The 20,685-nt window shown below is 41.1% G+C and overlaps 1 protein-coding gene across 2 annotated transcripts in view; it reads left to right on the forward strand.

Annotated features, from left to right (window-relative positions):
* The first annotated feature begins 2,163 nt into the window (after nt 1–2,163).
* ca16b (carbonic anhydrase XVI b) overlaps nt 2,164–20,685 on the forward strand; it is a 112,184-nt gene continuing 93,662 nt past the window's right edge. For both annotated transcript variants that reach the window (XM_004548741.6, XM_004548742.6), the window contains exon 1: nt 2,164–2,948. In XM_004548741.6, the coding sequence (XP_004548798.1) occupies nt 2,864–2,948 (85 nt within the window). In that variant the 5' untranslated portion in view covers nt 2,164–2,863. The remainder of the gene's footprint in view (nt 2,949–20,685) is intronic.

A 20,685-nucleotide genomic window follows, 5' to 3' on the forward strand; every position in this document is an offset into this window, starting at 1 on the left:
TGCACCTTAATGGTGTATTATTGATTTGAATATATTGCCTGTTCCCCTAATTTACATGTTTCAGAAGCCCACAGTGCACTGCATGTAGGGAGGCCAATAAGTGCTGCTGTTCAGGAGAAAATTGAGTTTCAACAGGGGCTGAGATGCGACTGCAAAATTACAAGTACAAACACTCGTCTGATGAAGATCTCATTTTGTTTTTAATACTCTCAAGTCAGGATTTATTGCAAAGAGCATGTCACCCATCTGCTTTGTTTTACTATTATTTGAATGCTATTGATTGAAAAAAAGAAAAAGAAGCACGCACATACACACACACCCACACAAATACACACACTTAGATCCTTTTTATTAAATCCACAAGCCTGAATCATGTCATGATTGATTTCAAAACAGCTGCAAGGCAATGTTTTGGAAAGAAAATCAAGGACATCAAAGCTTTGGCTTTGAGGAGACTTATTGGTAAGATTATGACCATGAATGTGATCATAGCATTTTAATTTTATGGTGTCAATTAATTAAATTTGAACTGATTGCTGTTTGTGCACTGATTTCTGATTGAGTTTGCATATACCCATTACATGGAAAGTAAATTGTCGGAACAGTATATTTAAAAAAAACAACAAAAAAACAAACAAACAACCCCCCCTCCCACTGCAGATGCAGTACATGTACTGATTGATTGATTGCATCTGTTCCACCTGTATTCAACTGAGAAAACTCACCTTACCAATAAAATGTTGATGAATGTCTGAAACATGGAGCTTGACCCATGATTGCAGCATAATTAGATGATTAATGTGGATGTGGTGATGCAGTGGTTAGTGGAAAAGGTTGTGGGTTCAGGGTTTCTGGTTGGCTGGGGCCTCTCTTTGTGGAGTAAGCATGTTCTCCCAGGGTATACCCTCTGGGTAAAGGACGTGCATGCTAGGTTGGGCTGTAAGTGTGAATGTGAGCATGAATTTTCTCTATATATCTCTGTGTTAGCCCTTTGATAGGCTGGCAACCTATCCTCTGCCCCACGTCCTATCCAAGACCCTGAACTGGATAAGCTGTTAAGAGGATGGATGGCTTGACGTTTATACATTCACACTAATGTGAGCCACAGTTAGCATCATCCTTATTTAGTATACTGTGTGATGTTCTTTTGGTTTAAGAAGATTGACCTCTTCACATAAGGGTCAGTGTGCTGGATCTATTGCAGAAGGGTTTTTTTTTTTTGGAGATTGCATGAGAAAACCAAAGAGGCAAGGGAACTGTTGCGTGATGTGCCAGAACAAGAAAGGGGAGGAAAAAAATGTAATCGTAAACTTCTGTTCAGGTTAACTGCACCTGATCAGTGAGAATACAGTAGGGTCTGGAGTAACTGTCAACCACGATGGTGTTTTGCTGTTCACGTGGAGGTAGTGCAGCCTGGAGGATCATGCGAGGATGCCCAGGAGGCTGTGGGGGCTTTGAAAAGGTAGGCATTTTGGAGAGGAAGCAGATGGCCCACATTAAAAGCAAAGGGCCCTTGTGACTGTCCTCAATGGCCCTGCAGAGAACTGGGTAATTAAATGAGAAATTTAATCAGATTCCACAAATTAAATGTCCAGCTGGATAGTTCTGCAAGAACACCACTGACTACACATTTACCTAAGGGAGTATCACCAGTGGATGCATAATTCTCCAATCAGTACACACTTGCACAAGAGGATATTCCAGGTGATGATTGCTGCTAAAGTATTCCATTCACAGTTCTGCCAGCAGGAGGCAAGGGGGCCCTCACTGCGCGGCCACAGAGGGGTCATTTTAATAATAGGACCTGAGAGGAAGCAACGAAACTGCGAGAGGACAGCATTGGTGGGGTGCAATCAGTGGAATTAGCCGGTTGGCTATTATGTTTTCCGCCTCCGCGCTTCAGATAGATATCTAACAACATTTCTGTTTGATGCAACATGTTTTGATGAAACACGTTTGGTTTTTTTTTAAATAAGAGGCAGTGGAGTGTCGCGTGGATGGTGGACATAAGCTCTCGATTTCTGAAGTCTTTCTTATCACAGCCACCCTAGACAGAAACCAGCTTCTGGGTCCGTTAGAAGTCATTTTGCATTCAGCAAATCCAAGAACCGCCTCCCCCCCGCGTCTTCTCCTCTCCCTTCTCAGCTCCCGCCCCGTGCAGACTCCCTCTCCCTCTCTCGCTCTCTTTTGCACACACGCAGCCTGTCCGGTAGGATGGGACCAGACCAGTAGCCACATATCCGTGCACGCCTGACCGCTAGTCTACTTCCTGGATGGAAGAATGGGACATTTCCAGCACCACTTTTCTGCTTCGGGCTTCGTCTCGCTGACGCCGCGGATAATCACTTAATAATGACCGCATGTAGTCAATATTATTCGATCACTTTTTTTTCTCTCCCCCCTTGCTTCTTCCTCCTGTAGTTAAATACCGCGATTGATCGCCGATTGACCTCGCTACACTTCGGGAATGTCGCTATCTGGAAGCCCGCAGCTGCACACACGGAGGAGTCCAACAACAGATTTTGAACTGTTTTTGCACAGCCATAGCGTGCGTAACGTTGTATTCCTCGAAGCTAAGAGCAGCCTGTGCTCAGACCGGAGGCGAAAATTTTTGTCTTTTTAAAAAAGGAAAAAAGGGGGGAGGAAGAAAAAGCAGTGACTGTGTCCTGACCGCCAACCATTACTTTGATGCTCTGCCTTCGTGGCCACTGTGCCAACTTCGTTTTAGCTTAGGTGGTGTGCGTGTGAGTGATTTCTGTCTCTCTCTCGCTTTCTCTGGTTGTTCTCTTTTTTTTTAAAGAAGAAGAAAAAGACAAACTTTGTCACCCGTTGCCTTCTTGCTGCTCTCGATGAGTAGACTAACATGCGGAGAATACGGGAACCGAGTTACTGGTGGATTTTATCCTTAATGTTTTTAACCTTGCCCAAACACAAAGACTGTCAGCCTGGTAAGTACTCGCAAACACACGCGTTAGCTATCATTTTTATTCAGCCCAACTCCTCCGGTGCCTCGCGCTACAGTGTTAGTTTAGCTCCCCCTTTTCTTTTTTTACCCCCTCCCCTTATATTTTCAAGGGTAAACGGATAAAGGTTTTGCTTGTGGAGATGAAGGGTAACGTTTAGCTTAACGGTTTCAGGGCCGAGCCGAGTTCAACGTCCAGCCGCCGAGACGTTTAGCCTGCGTGATTTGTGTGCATGTTATTGATTAAGCAGCGAGACTATGGCGCAAAGTATCCCTGCGTTAACGCCACACTGAACACTCAAGCAGAGCCGGTTCTAGTCTCCGAGCTGCCGTTTGACCCTTCTCCCTCGTTAGCTGGCTAGTCGCACAGAGCGATTCGGGGTATATGAATGTATGGAAATGCACAATAACATTCCTGGAGGCACTCCTGTGGCTATACTTTATGCCCGGTGTTTCCACGTTGGTGTTTTTTTCCCCCTTCTAACGTTGGGTTACGAAGATTGATTTATCCGGGTGCCCTGCAGTTTTATCGCGGGGTTAATAAGTTATTTTACAGACGCACAGTAGTTGTGCTTTTAGTTTATGTGGCGGTATATTATGTGCTTTTCCTCGCTGTCATGTGCGTAGGTAGAGGCGAGGATGAGGACGATAGTTAGCGCTGTTGGTTCGTGGATGGATGTGCATGTATGAGAGGCGATTAATGCCACTGGAGTACGAATGCAGGTCTGGACTGTAGGCTGCTTGTCCTGTGCAAAAACAAAAGGAAAAGAGACAGGGATGACTAAATATTGACGTTTTTAAGCGTTTAAGGGGTTGTATCCGTTGCCACAGCTGTTTCAGCCACCCGTTCAGTATGTTTTATTAAATGTGGGAAAAATGACAAAATGTCATAGGTTGCTGAGTGTGGTGCAACACTGGGTCTTGTGGTGAAGCCTGTGTCCCTTTTTTAAATGTTGTTTTCCCACTCGAAGTGCTCTTTGTGGTTGGGGGGAGGTTGGACTTCATTTAGATTCAGGAATCACAGAGGAGGCCGGAGTGAAGGCTAATGCTGGGTTTGAGGTCAAATGTCAAAGGGATTGTGATTAGGTTTTGATTTATATCCCCTTTAAGATGGATCAAAACAATCAGTGGAATGACACACTTTAAGATATTGAAGGTTTTTTTTCCTTTGTGCTTCATGGCCCCTCAGATTTATTGATAGGGTAAGGATGATATCTGTATTGTATACCAGGCCAAGAGTGACGTGGATTTTACAGTTAAAACAGCTGATGTAAGTTTTAAACACATGTCTTATGTTTTAATTTTTTATTACGCTCCATTAAATTGTGATGGGTAGGGGGTTAACTAAAATCAGATTTTTCAGTGGTCAAACTGCAACATGAAAATATGTTTCTTAACAACAGCTGTATCTCTGGGAGTGGTGCATTGCAATTGTTTGGCACCTGTAAGCCAACATATGCCAAGACAGCTGCTCATAAATGAACGGATTGGACTAGAAGTAGGTATTGGACAACGAATGCATCTGTAAGATGACACCAACATTTCAGTTTCCTGGCAATTTGATTTATGAGCGTCACTTCTTCATCACTTCTGTTGTTAGTGCATTAACAAGTGGATAAATGTAAAGTGAACGAAATTCACCAGATAGTGGCAGCTAGCGGGGCAAACGAATCGGCTAATTGGCATGTTAATAAGGTTAACACAATAGTATTGAATGACTAACCACATAAATGAACACCATTCCCCTTTTTTCCCCTTTCAAATGTTTTTTTTTTTCTTCAGTTACTCAGCTTTCATCATGAGGATAATTGGATAATTTTTCTACTGTATGATATTGTGAGCATTGTTACCCTTTTATTCCCATACTTAAAGGTATTTAAAGACACAGTACTAGGTGTCATATATCCGAAATGTAGTTTTTAGTGCTAGTGGAGTTATATGATTCTCATTGCCCAATTTGATACCATGGACAAAAAAAAGAGACAAACAAAATGAATATCCCTTGTCATTAAATATTAACTCCTTTATTTTAAAATCATTTCAAATCAATAAGATGGTGGTCAAAGACTGTTTATTTTAAAAATATTTACATTATATTTTATTTGATGGGATACAGACTGAAATTTAAGGATCGTTGCTGGGTAGCCTAGTAGCATCACAATGAGTTACAACAATAGTTACATTAGCTTAAGCATTTCTTTAATGTTAGCCATTGCAAACAGTTCAGTCTTATGAAATGTGGCAGATTTCACAACGGCAATGCCATCAGCCTCGAACATTTCAGGATCGCTACACAAACATGGATACTGCCTTTCTTATCAGCAAACTAGCTAGAGGTAGAGCACACTAGTTGCCATCTTTCACAGGTGGTTTTTGGTGTGCTTGTTGGGCTGGGGGTGTCTCCTTCTTCTTCTTCAGTATGAAACAATGGGTTAGAACAGTTGTAGGTGGATTCTGCCCCCATCAGTTCCAGAAGAATTGCAGCCTTGGTACCTACGTTACGTAAAAAAAAACAACCCCAAAACAAAACCAATGAGTAGCGTTGCCTTTTCAGAATTATTGAAAGATGTTGTAAGTATCGGTTCTGGTGACATCCCTGTTCTGTCTTTACAGATGTGGTTCGTAAACAGCTATTCAGAGATTTAAAAACCCATAAACAGACACATTTTTATAGATTCCACCATCATCTGTGCTGTAATACTTAAGCTGTTTACACATATGTCCTCCAGAAAATGTGGAAAAATCAGGGACAGGTGTGAACTTTTAAATATATGTAACACTCAAAAGGACGTTCTCTACATCAGATTTATTCCCAGTAGTGGAAAATGCACAGTTTGATTTTTGTCAAGGATAGAGCATACTTGAGGCAGGACACATGACAACCAACGATTTATGGAAATTCTTTAAACTGGCAGGGTAAAAACCATTTAATGATTTGGACATTTGCATTCGGCTCCCTTGGCGATGTCAAAGGTCAAAGCTGCTGTGCGTGCATGGAAATGGCTTCGCTGTACAAGCATATTAGTGTCTGTAACTGTTTAATGGATCCGCTCCTGTGGCACCAATCACCCTCTATAGAAAAGTAGCAGTGATGTAACACTTGAGAATGGTTCCTCGCTGCCCCCCCCCCTCTCTCTCTTGCCCCAAGATCCTTCAGTTCCACACTTCCATATCCTCATGTGCTCAGTTAGCTGTTTTATTAAGTAGTAGGCTAAAAAGGCCCCAATTTTCAGTGTCTTGAATATGGAATGCCATCAGGATACATCATTTCTAAATAGTTAAAACGGTTTCTTGTGTTTTGGCAATAGCCATACACCGGTACCAGCTGCACTTTCTTCCTCTCTTCTCCCTCCAACAGGGAGTTGACACATACACCATAGTGTCCACACGGTCCCCCCACCTCTCCCTTACTCACCGGCCTCTACATCTTTATGTATATATCATTCATTGAAATTCAAAAGTCCTTTGCCATCGTCAGCCCCGTGGTTTTACAAATGGCTTTGAATATCAGTTCCTGTGTCGTGACAACACTGTTGTTTCAAAAGACGGCATTAAGACCGCACCGGCTTACTGAGAAACCACCTGAAGTTGGGGGAGGATAAGTCCTCCAGTTTCTCTCATCTGTGTTCTTCTGCTATTCTTAGGCTGGTTTACAAAGACGTTACTGCCGAAGTTAACGTGAAAGTATGAATTTTAAAAGGTTAAGAGAAACTATTTGCTTAAAAAAAAAAAAAAAAGGATACAAGATTTAAACAAATGGCTGTCAGGGCCGATTTATTTTCATGATAACCTATGCGGGTTTTTTTCTTCTTTGGATACAAAGGCAGTTATGCATGTCTTTTCTCACTAATGCAAGCACCATGATTCCACCTCCACCCAAAATGTAATTCTCTTCAGTAAAACGGTGTATATAAAGACTTATAAGAAGATTATTTACTATTGTGTTTTTAAAAAAAGAAACTGTATGGTGTGTGGTTGGACTTGCACCTCTGCATCCATCATAGGAATTGCTCACTGGTAATTATAGAAATTCACTTAAATATGTGTGTAATACAGCCTTGCGATGCAGCTGTGGAATAATTGGTTACACAGGGGGGGAGAGGAGAAAGGACCTTTTAAAAGATTTAAAAAATAACCATGTGCGGCTTAATGGATGTTTTCAAAGGTATTGAATTGTAAAAATGACCCTTTTCAAATAACATCATTGTTGCCTGCTGCAAATAGAATAGTACCGAGCAAACAAATTATTAATCTAATTAATGAGGTCCTGATATACCGCTGGGCCAGCAGGATGCCAGCTGTCTGGACATCACTGAAGCTGGCAACAGCATCATTATCATCAAGGTCCTCAGTATTTTTAATATTTTTTTTTTCTGGCTAGCTGGTTCAATATGTACAGTACTGACACCGCATCTCAAAACGGACTCTCGTGGTTTTTAAATAGCATCAGTAACATATGCTCATTCTCAATCTTTGATGGGCTCAGCGCAGTGTTATCTGTTGTCTCTCCACCAGCTGCCTGTGCCACCCACTAAATGCTCCGATGGGGAAACATTGCAACTGTAATCACTTTTCACTTGTGTGCAGTGTGCAGATAACTCGCTGTTTATCCCTTTGCTAGTGATGCTCATCCTTTGCTTATTGCTTTTAAATTTAATGACTAGCTTATCTGTCATTCTAATTAGAGTTTTGGGGGGGGGACCTTAAAACAAGAACGCAGTATTGTTGGTAAAAGTATTTGAACCGTGATTGTTTGAACTACGAGGGAGCCAACTTAGCAACCGGCAACCATTGTGGTGTGCAGAAAGCACCCCAGCGTGTAACCTCTAACTGATCATCTGTGAAAAATGTTCCTCATTTACCTGTGAAATGAGCTACCTTTTTATTATTCCACAGTTTAGTGTAGAATTTGTACTTGCTATTAAGAGTCAGTTTTGTTTATGCGGCAGCACAGTTGGAGTAATAGGACAATTATGTTAAATGCAGGACATTTAAAGGACATTTACTTTTTTTTTAAAAGAAGCTGTTACTTTAAAGGGATGTGAGGACAAATGAGACTGACTTTCACAAACATTTGAGGAATCGTGTCAGTTTTAAGATGAACATTTCTTATGCATGAATATATTATATATACTTTTCAGTTTTAGTGCTAATATTGCACACACAGATCTTGTGCCTGTTCTCTGTTCTATTTCGGTTCTGTTCTGTTTTCTATTTTAGAAGCGTTTGGTCATGTACTGAAAATACCAGACATACGTTTTCTGTGCGCCTGGAATAGTCATTGTGAAATGAAATTGAAAGGCACTCCATCATATTCTCATATGTGAAAATAATTCCAAGAAATGCTGAAAATCCAATCAGGGCGCAAGATGAACTTTCCCCGTCCTAGCACTGGTGCTGCCAACTTTCAGTGAGTCGCCCCTGCGCGTGATTTCATTTGGTGCAGTGTGGTTAGTCAGCCTTATGTGCTGTCCTAATTGGTCTAATTTTTCACTGATGTAAAGACTGACAGTGACTCAGGACTTGATATTTGCGAAGCACTTTAATCTCTGGGCTATGTTTCAGTGCCACGAGCACTGGCGGGCAAAATTGGTCATTTTCTATTATATAAATTGTTACATTTAGATGCATATAAAACGAAGCGTGTACTTTAGTAACCATTGAGAGGGATTGGGTGGAGCTCGGTGTTTTGAGCCATTTAAAAGTGAGATTTTATGTAAAGGTGCAGTTGTAGCCTGAGGTTTTTGGTTCCATGTTTTGGCAGCTGGTCCCGTGAGCCTGCATAGTAGTGCATTTGAATCCCTCCCTTTGAAACTGAAACTCCTCAGATTTATAAGAGAAGAAAGTGAAGACAAGAGCAAAATGGCAGTGTGGAGTCCATGGTGTGTTTCAGCTCAGTGTGAGAGGATGTACTTCTTGCTTCCCGTTTCACCTCACGAGAGTGTGTCAGCTCATTGTTAAAAATTTAGAGTTGCCTGCAATGGACAGGCAGTATGTATAGACACATGGCATTCCACTTGCACACTGCTTCGCAACTACTTTGCTACCACTTGTGATTATTTTCTTCTTCAGTGGCTCAGGGGTGTCTTGCTGCCAGCCCCTGCACCCGGTCAGTTTTATAAACCCCCAAATTTTATAAGTCAGGCCTCCCTTTCGATTTCTACATCCTCCTCTCTCTCTCTCTCGTTCTACTTCTTATTGTACACCTTTTTTTTTCCTTTTAAACTTAAATGGCTATTGACCGCTTCATCTTTTGAACACAGTAACAGCTAAATGCACTGTTTCGTGTGTCATTGTGTCAGTGTGCTCACACTGGTTATGAAAGTGTAGGCAGGGAGAGGGCCGGTAGGGAGAGGCCAACTGAGCTAGTGAAGAATAACCACAGTGACAAGCGCTGTAGCTGTCAGTGCCAGAGAAGCACCAAACAGGCCTAAGATTATCCAGGGTTTTTCCTGCATAGGAAAACAGCAACAACAAAAACATACGAGCACCCACCAAAGAGGTTTTGTCCTTGTACCAAAAAAACAAACAAACAAACAAAAAAAAAAAGCCCACACCAAGGACTGGCATGAAAACTATTTCAACCATGTTTTTTTTTTTTTTTTTTTTTTTTTGTAAGGTACTCCAGGCTCATTACCATAACTATATGCTGAGCAGTCATGCTGAAGTGTTTAATCACCACCTGGTGCTTGTGCATTTTAAGCTGGGGTGACCCTGTCCTGATGCACACATGTAACTAGGTTTATGTTAAATTGGCTCAATCCAAAAAAAACCCCATCCAACACTGGACACGCTAATCTTGACAAAGCTATTCAGAGGAAGCTAATGACTCAGTCCTATGAGTAAAACTAGGAGGACAGCATCCTTGTTGCATCTACAAAAAAAGTAAAAATAAAAATAATAAATGGTTGGATGGTGATTGTATTAAGTTAAAAATATTTCCTGTTCTCTGACCACTTGAAAATTGTGAGGACTATAATGGTTGTCCAGAGTTTGTTGATGTTGCACACTCACAACCACTTTTGATTGCAAGCTGGTCGACCAGGTCGCCTGAAAGGAGACGATATTTCTACAAACAGTTGCCATCTCACTTGGACTGACTGCAATCACTCTGAGATTGTAGAAGGTTTGCAAATACTGGCTGTCTAAACTATCAGTGCTCACAGATTACCAACATTTTTATGTTAAAGTGTGCTTTCTCCTGTGGAAAAGTACCAGCACTAACACACTGTGTGCATTCTGAAGCAGAAAAGCTTTGCTTCTTCTCAAAGAACGAGCAAGCAAAAGACATGTTTACATTTAGAGCTCCCCCCCTACACATTGTTTAATCAAACATGTTGAATGTGTTTCCTTACTTATGGTTTATTAAGTAAACTGGTTTGTTTAATAAAAAGATAATGTGGGTTTCAAAGCCCGCATTATCTGCGTTCCTGGTAGCTGGGGTGTTTCTCTTCCCTGCCTTTTTTAGGGACGTTATTGTTGATTAACTACCAGCTGTCAATCTGTGGAATCTGCTCATTAAGTGATGACTTATTGACCTCGTTTCTGGGTCCAAGCTGCTTCTGAGTTGGAGGAGGCTTTTTAATGTTGGATTTTTTTTTTTTAAAGTGTGCTGCAGTGCTTTGTCTCTTGTGTTTTGAGTAGACACGAGCCCTCTAAAACTACTCAGTTGTCATTCTCAGCCTCTACAGCTTTTTATTAGCACTCTTCATGCGCAGCATGTCTTTAAGCTAAATTTTTTAAAAACACAGGGTGTACACCACAGCCTGTGTTCTCTCAGTGTCCCATGCGCACACGTTTTCCTTTTAATCTTTAGGAAAGAATCACTCTCGCTAGAGCTGGGCGATATATCGAGTTTTTGAAACATATCGATATATTTTATACGAGATATAAGATGTGACAATATCCTTTATATCGATATAGTCTATGTTACGTTATAATTATAGTTGTGGAGCCGCAAGTTTGCCTCTCTTTCGTCCACTTTTGTCTCTACGCAACGTTACTCCGCCTCGCCTTCACTGAAGACAACTCCCCCTCCTCCCCCATCGCTTCACGTGCAGGCAGCGACAAGACGGACACGGCAAATCTCCGTTAACGAGTTACTGCGCATCGCCCCATGCGTGGGGCTGGACGGCGTCAACGTGCTAACGAGCTAAACATGCTAACGAGCTAACCGCGCTAACGAGCTAACAGCGCTAACCCTAAAATCCTTTCATTCTCTCAAAAGTTGATAGCGCGCCTTATGTATGAATTCTGGTTGTGCTTGATGGCCGCGAACCGATTTTATGTGGTACACGGCGCTCAGCAATCTGTCAAAAATGTTTGAGTACGACTTTGGTAAGCTACGGAGCTGCACCGCTTGATAGATTGTCGGCGCATTACGGCTACCGAGGAGCTTCGCGGAGTGATACGTACTGTGCATCAACGTAATATTACCGTATTGTGTGTGTATAAGGACCATAAATGGCACCTGTAAGAGACGTGGTTATGAAGCGGATTTCAAACTCCAGGCTGTCAGTCACACAGTAAAACTTGGGAACAGAGCAGCTGTGAAATCTGTCTGTCTTTGTTATTACGCTCAGCGTCTTTTAGTTTACATTTTGACTGCACAATTGTGAGCTCTTTGTTTAGCACAAAAACAACCTTGTTTTCTTTTATTTATGGAGCATTATTTAATGAATGCTCATAATTTAATTTTGAGTAATTTTTCATGTACATCTGTGCTGTATGTTAATAAAAGTGCCTGTGTGACATCTGGGACACAGCTTTGACTAAGAACTCTCTTTTTGTTCTTACTTTATGGCTTAAAAAAAATATCGAGATGTATATCTTATATCGCCATCCAGCTAAAAAATATCGAGATATGAATTTTGGGTCATATCGCCCAGCCCTAACTCTCGCCAAATTAAGATGACATTAAGCTTAGGATCAGAACTTTTATATAGCAAGTAATCCAAACCATGCAGCATCGTATTAATGACTAACCTTGTGTTGTGAATGGGGTCATCTTAGTTTTCTTGTCTGAATTTTTCATTTTATTCTTTCATTAATTGTCTCTGTCAATCAGGAATCCACGTGTACTTTCGTTGAGACTGTATTAATCCTCATCCTGTGTTTTTCTCAGGCTAATATAAATATGATAGCCACCAGGTAGCAGATCATTATTTCAACTGGACCAAATTCGCTAACCCTTTAAATAACACTGTTTTTAGTTCACCGTCTTCATTGCTCTGTTTAACAAGTGCCATATACATTTGCTGTTTTTTGAAAAAGAAATCCTTTAGTCACGACTTGGTATACCATTGTTTGATGTTAGTTAGCTAAAACTCAGAGGAGAATTGCCACACTGCAGAGCATCTCTGAATGCACAGCAAATCGAATCTTGATGTAGTTGGGCTACACCAGCAGAAGACCACACTGGGTGCTGTCCCGGTCAGCTAAGGGCAGGAAGGATGTGTTACAACAGTGAAGAATAGAGGAATGGGTCTGACAGGTCCGTTAGTGCTGCAACATTTAAATGTGTAGAGTCAGAATTTAATCTAAACAGCATAAAAACCTGAACCGTTATGGATTTGTATCAACGGTTCAAGCTTCTGGTGCTGTGAGGGATATTTTTCTGGCACACTTTGGCCACTTTAGTACCAGCTGAGCATCATTTAAATAGCACAGCCCTACCTAAGTTGTATTGGTGACAATGTCCATCCTTTTATGCCCATCTTGTGATGGCTGCTTCTAGCACGCCATGTAACAAAGCCGGTATTGTCTCAGACTAGTTTCTTGAACATGACAATGAGTTCACTGTATTCTAATGGCCTCCACAGTCACCAGATCCGAATCCAATAGAGCACCTTTGGGATGTGGTGAAGCAGGAGATTTGCATCGTGAATGTGCAGCCGACAAATGTGCAGCAACTCTGTGATGCTATCACATGAATGTGGGCCAAAATCTCCGAGGAATGTTTCCAAGCACATCGTTGAATCTGTGCCATGAAGAATTGAGGCAGTTCTGAAGGCAAAAGGGCGTGCAACCCGTTTCTAGAAAGGTGTACCTAATAAAGTGTCTGACTGTAGATCTGAGTGCCAAGGCCAACTCTTGTCCACTCGATACAGCTTCATCGATTTGCAGTTGTGCCACGGCTCTTTTATGTCTCTGTAGTGCTTAATGTAAGTTTCAGAAATGGAGCATCATCGAGCACTCTGTTCTTAGCAACTGCATTTCCAATATTGTTGTCAGTTGCTTTGGGATTTCCTTTTGTTTTACAGGCGTATTGAAGACACATTTGCAGCTCATTTAAAATTGATGTGGCTGGAGACAATTTGTGACTGTTTTACTTCTATTTATTACTTCCACTCCTTTAATTGGAAGTGTGACTGCAGCGTTCCTTCTCCTCCCACAAAAACCGGAGGAAAATTAATAAGAAAAGAGAAGCGTCATTAAGTATGAATTTAATTGTTTCTTATAAATATAGGCATCTCCCCCCCCCCCAACATTTTCTGTCTGGCAGAGACTGATCTGGTGTAAAAACACAGCGGAAAGGCCTTGTGTATTTGAGCTCACTGGCTTCCATTGACATTGAGGGTGAGATTGCCCTGCCTGAAATTGCAGGAATTAATATTGAAGTGGAGAATTTCAATATGAGCTCAACGTTCTGGGAAGAGTGTTTATTTTATAAGATAATTACTGTAATTTGATATTAATGGTGATTAAACTGTTTATTTGTGTAACTTATGTTAATCAAGGCAATCAGTCATCACTTCATTACTTGGTGCGTGTATGGTTGACTTCCCTCACTCTTTCAGCCAAGATACTCGGAGCTGGTCACAGTAGCATTTTAATCATTTAGAATGACTCACGGTCACTTCACTCCAAATCATTTCATTTGTCCTAGCAACACCCGACGATGCACGCGCATACACATATGCACGCATACACACACGTGCACTGGAACGGACCAGGCGGGTTTAAAAGAAAGGGGGGAAAATGCTGCCGGGGAAACTCGTGTACTTATTTCCTGTGCTTCATGACAATAGTGATTAATGTCCAGGCAATAACGCACTCTCACCGAAGGACATCTACTGCTGCACTGGAGGACTTGGCTATATCAATAAATGTCCTGTGTCCTTCCGTCGCCGTGTCCTCTTTCCCCTTTAAAAAAAAAAAAAAAAAAATCTTGCCTCGACGTGATACCGTGTCGGCTTTACTTACAGCTGAACTGTCTGTCAGTGTTGCCCTGTGGAGAATGGAAACAATGGGGCTTTTTTTTGTGCTGCTTAGTGTTGTGTGTCAACAGACCATATGTATTTCCTTTGTGCACACTTGGTGTGTTTCTCTGCTCTTTTTTTTTTTTATTATTATTTTTTTAAAATGTGGGTTACATTCAAGATTGTCTTTTTCTGAGGCGAGGAAAAAACAAATTCAAAAGTAGGCTATCTCCTCCACGAGGCTCATTTTCCCTGTCATGAATTATGGCGACAATCACTGAAGATATAGGATTAGGCGGTGCATGTTTTATCAAGCTCAGAGTGCTTGGCAGAATGCAAAATAAGCTTGTTGAATGAGAGTCAAGGTGTGTGTGTGATGAATTACATTTTAACCTTTACATAAATTATATTCTTGTTATCGTGAGCAACTATAGAAAGCCAGCGCGACATTTTTCTTTTCTTTTTTTGCTAGTTCAAATTTAGGTCACGGCAGGACTTGTGTATGAAATTGTACGCATCATTCAGCCTTTGACCTTCAACGAGATGGGAAAGTGTTTTATTTGAATGGAAGAGCAAATGAACATTAACATAAGCTTGACATGGTGCCACGTTAGTCTGATTGTATATATATATATATATATATATATATATATGCGCCTTCATTTTCATGATTGCTTTTATGGAGCACCACGACTACAAAAATCAAAGCCATAAGTAAATGACTTAATGAAAACGATGCCATTAGAGGCAACACAAACTGTTACACGTAATTGTGGGCATTCTTGATTTATGACGTAAAATTTTGGTATTGTTTATTTTGCCCCGTTTTTACAATGTTGACTCCCGGAAACCTATTTGTTTAAGGAGTTTGAGCTGGCTCGGCGCCCCTTGTGCTTTCATCTGACCCAAATCTTTTTGGGCAGACAATCGCCATTGTTGTAATGATGATTAAACTCCTTAAGTTAACACCTTAACAGATGAGTCCCAAGGCTCTTTCCTTTGGGTTGAGAATGAGATCGATGTTCTTTTCAGCCAGAAACCAACAGGTAAAAGGTTCAGGGTAATTGGGTTTTTAACCATCTTCTACTGTGGTGGTCCTAAGCCACTTTTAGGTACATAATATATCATTATTCATGGCCTGCTTTTGGATGTTTCACTCATTCACAAAATGGATATTGTAAATAAGTACCATAGGCTGCTAGTGGGGAAAATTTGGTGTTGGTTAATTTCAGGGGATTCCTGGGGAGAAGATCTGCTGAGTTGGAGGCTTTTTTAAGTCAGACCAGGAGTTTAGAGTCTACGCTATCGATCCTGTTGACACGCTTCCCTTTGGGGAATGCAAATGTTTCTGTACTTCAACACAAACACTCCTGGTAGTAGGACCCTAATTAACTAGGGATTTGAATACCGTGGCCTTTACGTTTGACATTTCCATATTTCAGAAAGATATTGTTTTATGCTTCCTCAACAAAGACAACTCTCATATTCACCAGACAGTGAAATTTTATGACAACACAGTAAACAGCTGAATTTATCGAACATTTATCAAAACCAAAAAAGGAGGAAAAAAAAAAAAAGTCCTTCTGTTTGATCCCTGGATAGTTTGAGCTGCGCTGTCGCACAAATTCTCGTGTGTCCGCTTATCTGTCAAACACCGGCATAAACTGAAAGTGTGATAGCTGCTCCGTGTTATTGTCACAGCTAATCTAAGCCTAACAACACACGTGTTTACTGAAGCAGAGCAGATCCATCCCAAGGTAACCACTAATCACTCAGGGATTGCAGAGATCATCTGTCCCCACGCTTAACAGCCAGCGTCAAGCAGGTGGGAGCTAGCAACCACTCTGCTGCTTCAGCCTCTCAGATCTCAAGACAATCATCTGTGTTGCTGTAATGTTTAGAATTAAATGCTTTGAATAGGCCTTATGGTACCAGTAACATTACTGAGTGTCTTCTTGTTAAAGTGGAAGTTGCCGCTTTGAGATAAAAGGTTAATCATGTATTTAAGCATGTGAATATTCTCTGAATAGACTGACTAAAGTACTTTTTCCAATAAGCATGATGGCACTTAGGGGGTATTCAGCTTACTACTTGCAAGGCTCACCATTTTGCTGAACTCCACCACCATATTTGAAGGGTAGCAGTGTAGTGGTGGTGGAGCAGCAATTAGTTGCTTCATAAATTTGTCAATAGATGGAAATTATTATGACAATATTTAGAGAGATGATGGCAAACACTGCCCAGTTTCCAGCTTTATAAATATACTGGGATGGTTGTCATTCGTGCTTAAGGGATGCTGATGAAATATATCTTAACATAATCTAAAGATGTCAACTTGGAATTTGGCACATGCAGCCACTTTCTGGACCATATCATTCGGTCATAAGAACTGCAACTAAATGCCTGTGCGAGCTGGCTCTAATGCTGTTTGATTAGAATCATTACCTTGAGTCACAGCCAAGTACCTCTCAATTGAATGCTGTTTGTTTTTGCCTGCTCTTTTGTGCTCTGAATCTCTTGTTTATCAGCCTTAAATAGCTTTTTCTACATGTAGATTACATCCGTGCCATGTTGGTTTTAGTGAGTCTGCTGTAAAAAGTCTATGGCGGTCTTTTGATAGACTAACATTGAATAAACAGAAAAGTGCCAATGATTAGGCACCAAAATCACCAAGCTGGTGTATATGAAAACAAGGCCAAAAAAAAAAGAGTGAATGTCGAGGAGCTGTTATGAGCAGATGTCCTCATTTGTCATGATTGATATGTTGGCATAGATGACTGGTGCTTTAACAGTCTTGTAATCCCTTTTGGCTAATTAGCGGCCACCCTATTGCAGCATGCCACTCGGATTCCTGTGTAATACCTCCCAAGTTAATCAGCATTTATATATTGTTTGGACCTGTTATGCTTTAAATTTAAGATTTAAGATCGCGGATAAAAAATAAACTGCTTTGGATGCTGAGCCAGTAAGGGGCCACTTTAGAATTCATTAGCTTTATTGCCATTCCCAATAAAACTACAGGTAGTTCTAAGGGTATCTTTTTATTTTGATTTTTCTGAAATTATCTTAGAAATTTAAAAAATTTAATTTCAAAGCCAAAATCAATCAGTTTGTAATTACTGGAAACAAGCACTGCAGTTTTGCAGTTAAATGGTAACAATGGGAACAGAGAACTGAGGACGTCTCAATGTGAGGGAAAAATAAAATTTTCTAAAGCATGTTATTTCTTGGAAATTAGCGCATTACAAAGTGACATTAGATGAATGTGACCAAAGCATGCATCACGAAATCTACGGGACAAGTCTGACCCTATCATGCAGGAAGTTTAAGTAAGAAAACTTGTAATTGGAAATGCTGTTCAATGGCTGCATGGACTCGTCAGTGAATGGGCTAATGCACACTTCCTGCTGTAGCAAACCAAAGTTTTTCATTAGGATTATTTTACTATATAAAGAATACATTGTAGCGCAGCAGCAGACTGATACACTGAATATTTGAGGAAGTGCACGATGGTTGTTGTACACCGCATGCAGGGTGGGGTAAAAACCTAATGAACTGCAAATAGTCGACACTGCATACTAGCGAGGCTACTGGAGAGAGTGTTGGAGATGTATCAAGTGCATTGCACTTCATGGTTTTATTTATCGTTTCTAAATTCAGCCTTCCAAGTATTGATTAGAGCCCAACATCAAAAAGCATTTAAAGGGGGAAGGAGGAGGTCTGACTGCTTGTATGGCCCCAGGCAGGCATACAAAGTCTGTTTGGAAGTGATGCAAGGCCCTATGCAGTTGCTATTATTTATGGTTAACATTGAGTCATTTGGCTAGCAACTCGAAGGTTGGGTATTTTTCATCGGTGCTAGGCACATTTCTACAGGTATTTGATTTAGTTCCAAACTATTTAATGAATTTCGGGCAATATTTTTCAAATTGACAATTGTTTTGTAGATGCTTGTCTTTAAATCATCCTCGTGAAGCTATGCCAACATACATTTTCATGCTAGGTTGTCCTACAGTCACTGCGATCAAATATCTGGCCTGGTGGTGTCGGTGTCATGCTCCTAGATGGACCCATTTATATTACCAGTAATCAAGCATCACCATTCAGGAACACCAGTAATGTGCGAGGAGTGTAATGCATCCACCAGAGGCAGCTGAATTTATTTCAGAATCAATAACTAGACAATTCATGCAGGGCTGCACACTGTGTCCTGAGGAATGACCTCATAAGCTCTTGGCACTTAAGTGATCCAATTGCCACATATTGAAAATTGAAAACTCACTTTACACAGTAAATTTTCTTGACACTGTCAGAGCTGTTATGTCCAGTCCTGCCACTGTGTGTGGAGGCACATTTGAGGATGCTTTATTGTAGTCCGTGAAAGGAACAAGCTATAGCTGGTCTAGTAAAGGTGGCAGGCCTGAATTTGTTTTAATCTTGTTAATGGTTTTCATCAGAAGCCCTGATGCACTCAATCAGTGAACACTCTGGCTTCTTAATGCACTTAATTCACTGTACTAGCTTTGCCCTATAGATTTGCCTTGTAGATTCAGCCTGGTTGTAAGTGGCAATGTTAAACACCGAATCCCCCACAGGAAGCCGTCCAATTTTAATTCGCAAGAGCCGGCTTTGGTCAGACAATAGAACAGTTCTATTCTTTACCGGCATCTAATGAGTACAGAATAAATGTCAGGATGTGTACTTTGTTCTTTTTCCCCCCTTTTTTTTCCATTTTCAAGGAAGCCTAAATACACTGGAGACTTTCATCTAGACCTTTTCGCCCACATGCGTTATCAAAGTCTGACATTTGATGTACTGCGTTTCTCACTTATTTCTTGTGGTAAAAGGTTTAACACATGACACACTGCACTGCTCAGGCCTCATCACCTCTAACTTATATAATATTAAAATGCAAGTGACACAGATGTTCACAGTATATCTTTCTAATTGGCGAAAAACTGCTAGGAATGCATGCGCATAAACTGCGAGCGGGGAGGCTGGGTGACACGTTTGGCTTTGATTATAATGAGATGGCCTTACCCAGTTTTCGCCCGAGAAGTTTACAGACAAGACTGCAGAGCAAGTGTGGCATAATGAGAAAGTCGAGTAGGCCTCCTTTGCCCTTCCTCCTATTCAGCTTGCTTTGTTGTACAGGTTTCCTAATGAAACACAAACAAAAAATGTTTTCTGTTTGGGAGGCGGTCCATAATGCACACAATGCTCACCGTCGTGTGTGTTTTGATAGCTTTCGTATACTCGTGCGAGCTGCGAGTTTTTGTCTCTTCACCATCTCTGCCCGTCTCTCCAACTCGGCGTGGAGCCGCGTTTTAGGCTTTCAGCACTCTGTGTGGCATTGACAAAACAGCCATGTACTGAATGTGCGGCTGCACTTCCTGTCAATTAACATGATGAACACGAAGCTAGATGGATCTGGACATGTTAACAGATATGCTAATATGCATTAAAAAAAAAGAGGTGTCAAGGGAAATTTTGGAAATTTCAGTCGCGGAACAATTTTAGCACCAGACTAATGGGCTTAATTTTACTGTACTACAACTACATTTCTCTTGCCCAAGGATGTCGGTGTCCTTGTTGCTGAAGCTGCTCATTTGCTTTTAGCTGTGTAGCTCTAAATATCTGCATTGGGATTATATTTGTTGTTTTATTATTTCTGAGTTTGATGTCTTAGCCCTAAGGCCTGGCTCCCCGTGCGCCATATCTTTGGCTGATCTTGGCAGTTCTCGTGTTCCCGAGGTCTTGGTGTGACCGCTTCCCGAGGAATGAGAAACAGATGATCTCACAAGATCAAACTCCACTTATTTTTCTCTGCTTCACAGTCAGATTGCCGACCTTGTTTTTACCACTGTGGCTTGATGTGGAACTATGCACCGTGCGCTGCGGATAGACTGAGGTACTTGGCATATCAAATAAAAAAAGAGCCATTTGAAATGTACGTGTGTTTGGCGAAAAGATATCCGTTAAACAGAAAGTGAAGCAGATGTCCTTCCATTTGACAGCAGCTGTCTCCTTCAGAATACACATTTCCCTTTTATATAGATAGAGATTTTGCATGCGCGAGTCTAGCCTTTTAGACACTCATGATGCCTGTAAAAACGCAGCTCGCTTCTCGTGAGTCTGAATTCAGGCAGAATAATGTAAAAGTTGTTTAGGCTGTAGTTTGTCTAATTAGTACATTTAATTATATGCATTCTCTCTCCCTCTAATTAGGGGGATGGCTGAGAAAATGGGGGCGGGTGAAGTGAAGCTTCCCTCTCCCACAACAACTACTGTCAAAATGTCTGTATGTCGCTGTGTGAATCTAAAGCAGGACAAATGTGGAGGAGAATATGAAAAATGGATCAGTGCTGACGCACTCGTTGGACAGTATCCACTTCATTCAAACACATCGGCGCATCCTATGACGGTGATGCAAAATACCTTGCTCAAAGTGCGCACTTTTCTGGGATGTTATTGTTGCCAAAAGGTGTTTTTCTTATCGCTCTCTCTTTTTCTTTTTCTTTC

The sequence above is a fragment of the Maylandia zebra genome, linkage group LG5, assembly GCF_041146795.1.
Source record: "Maylandia zebra isolate NMK-2024a linkage group LG5, Mzebra_GT3a, whole genome shotgun sequence".
Lineage (NCBI taxonomy): Eukaryota > Metazoa > Chordata > Actinopteri > Cichliformes > Cichlidae > Maylandia > Maylandia zebra.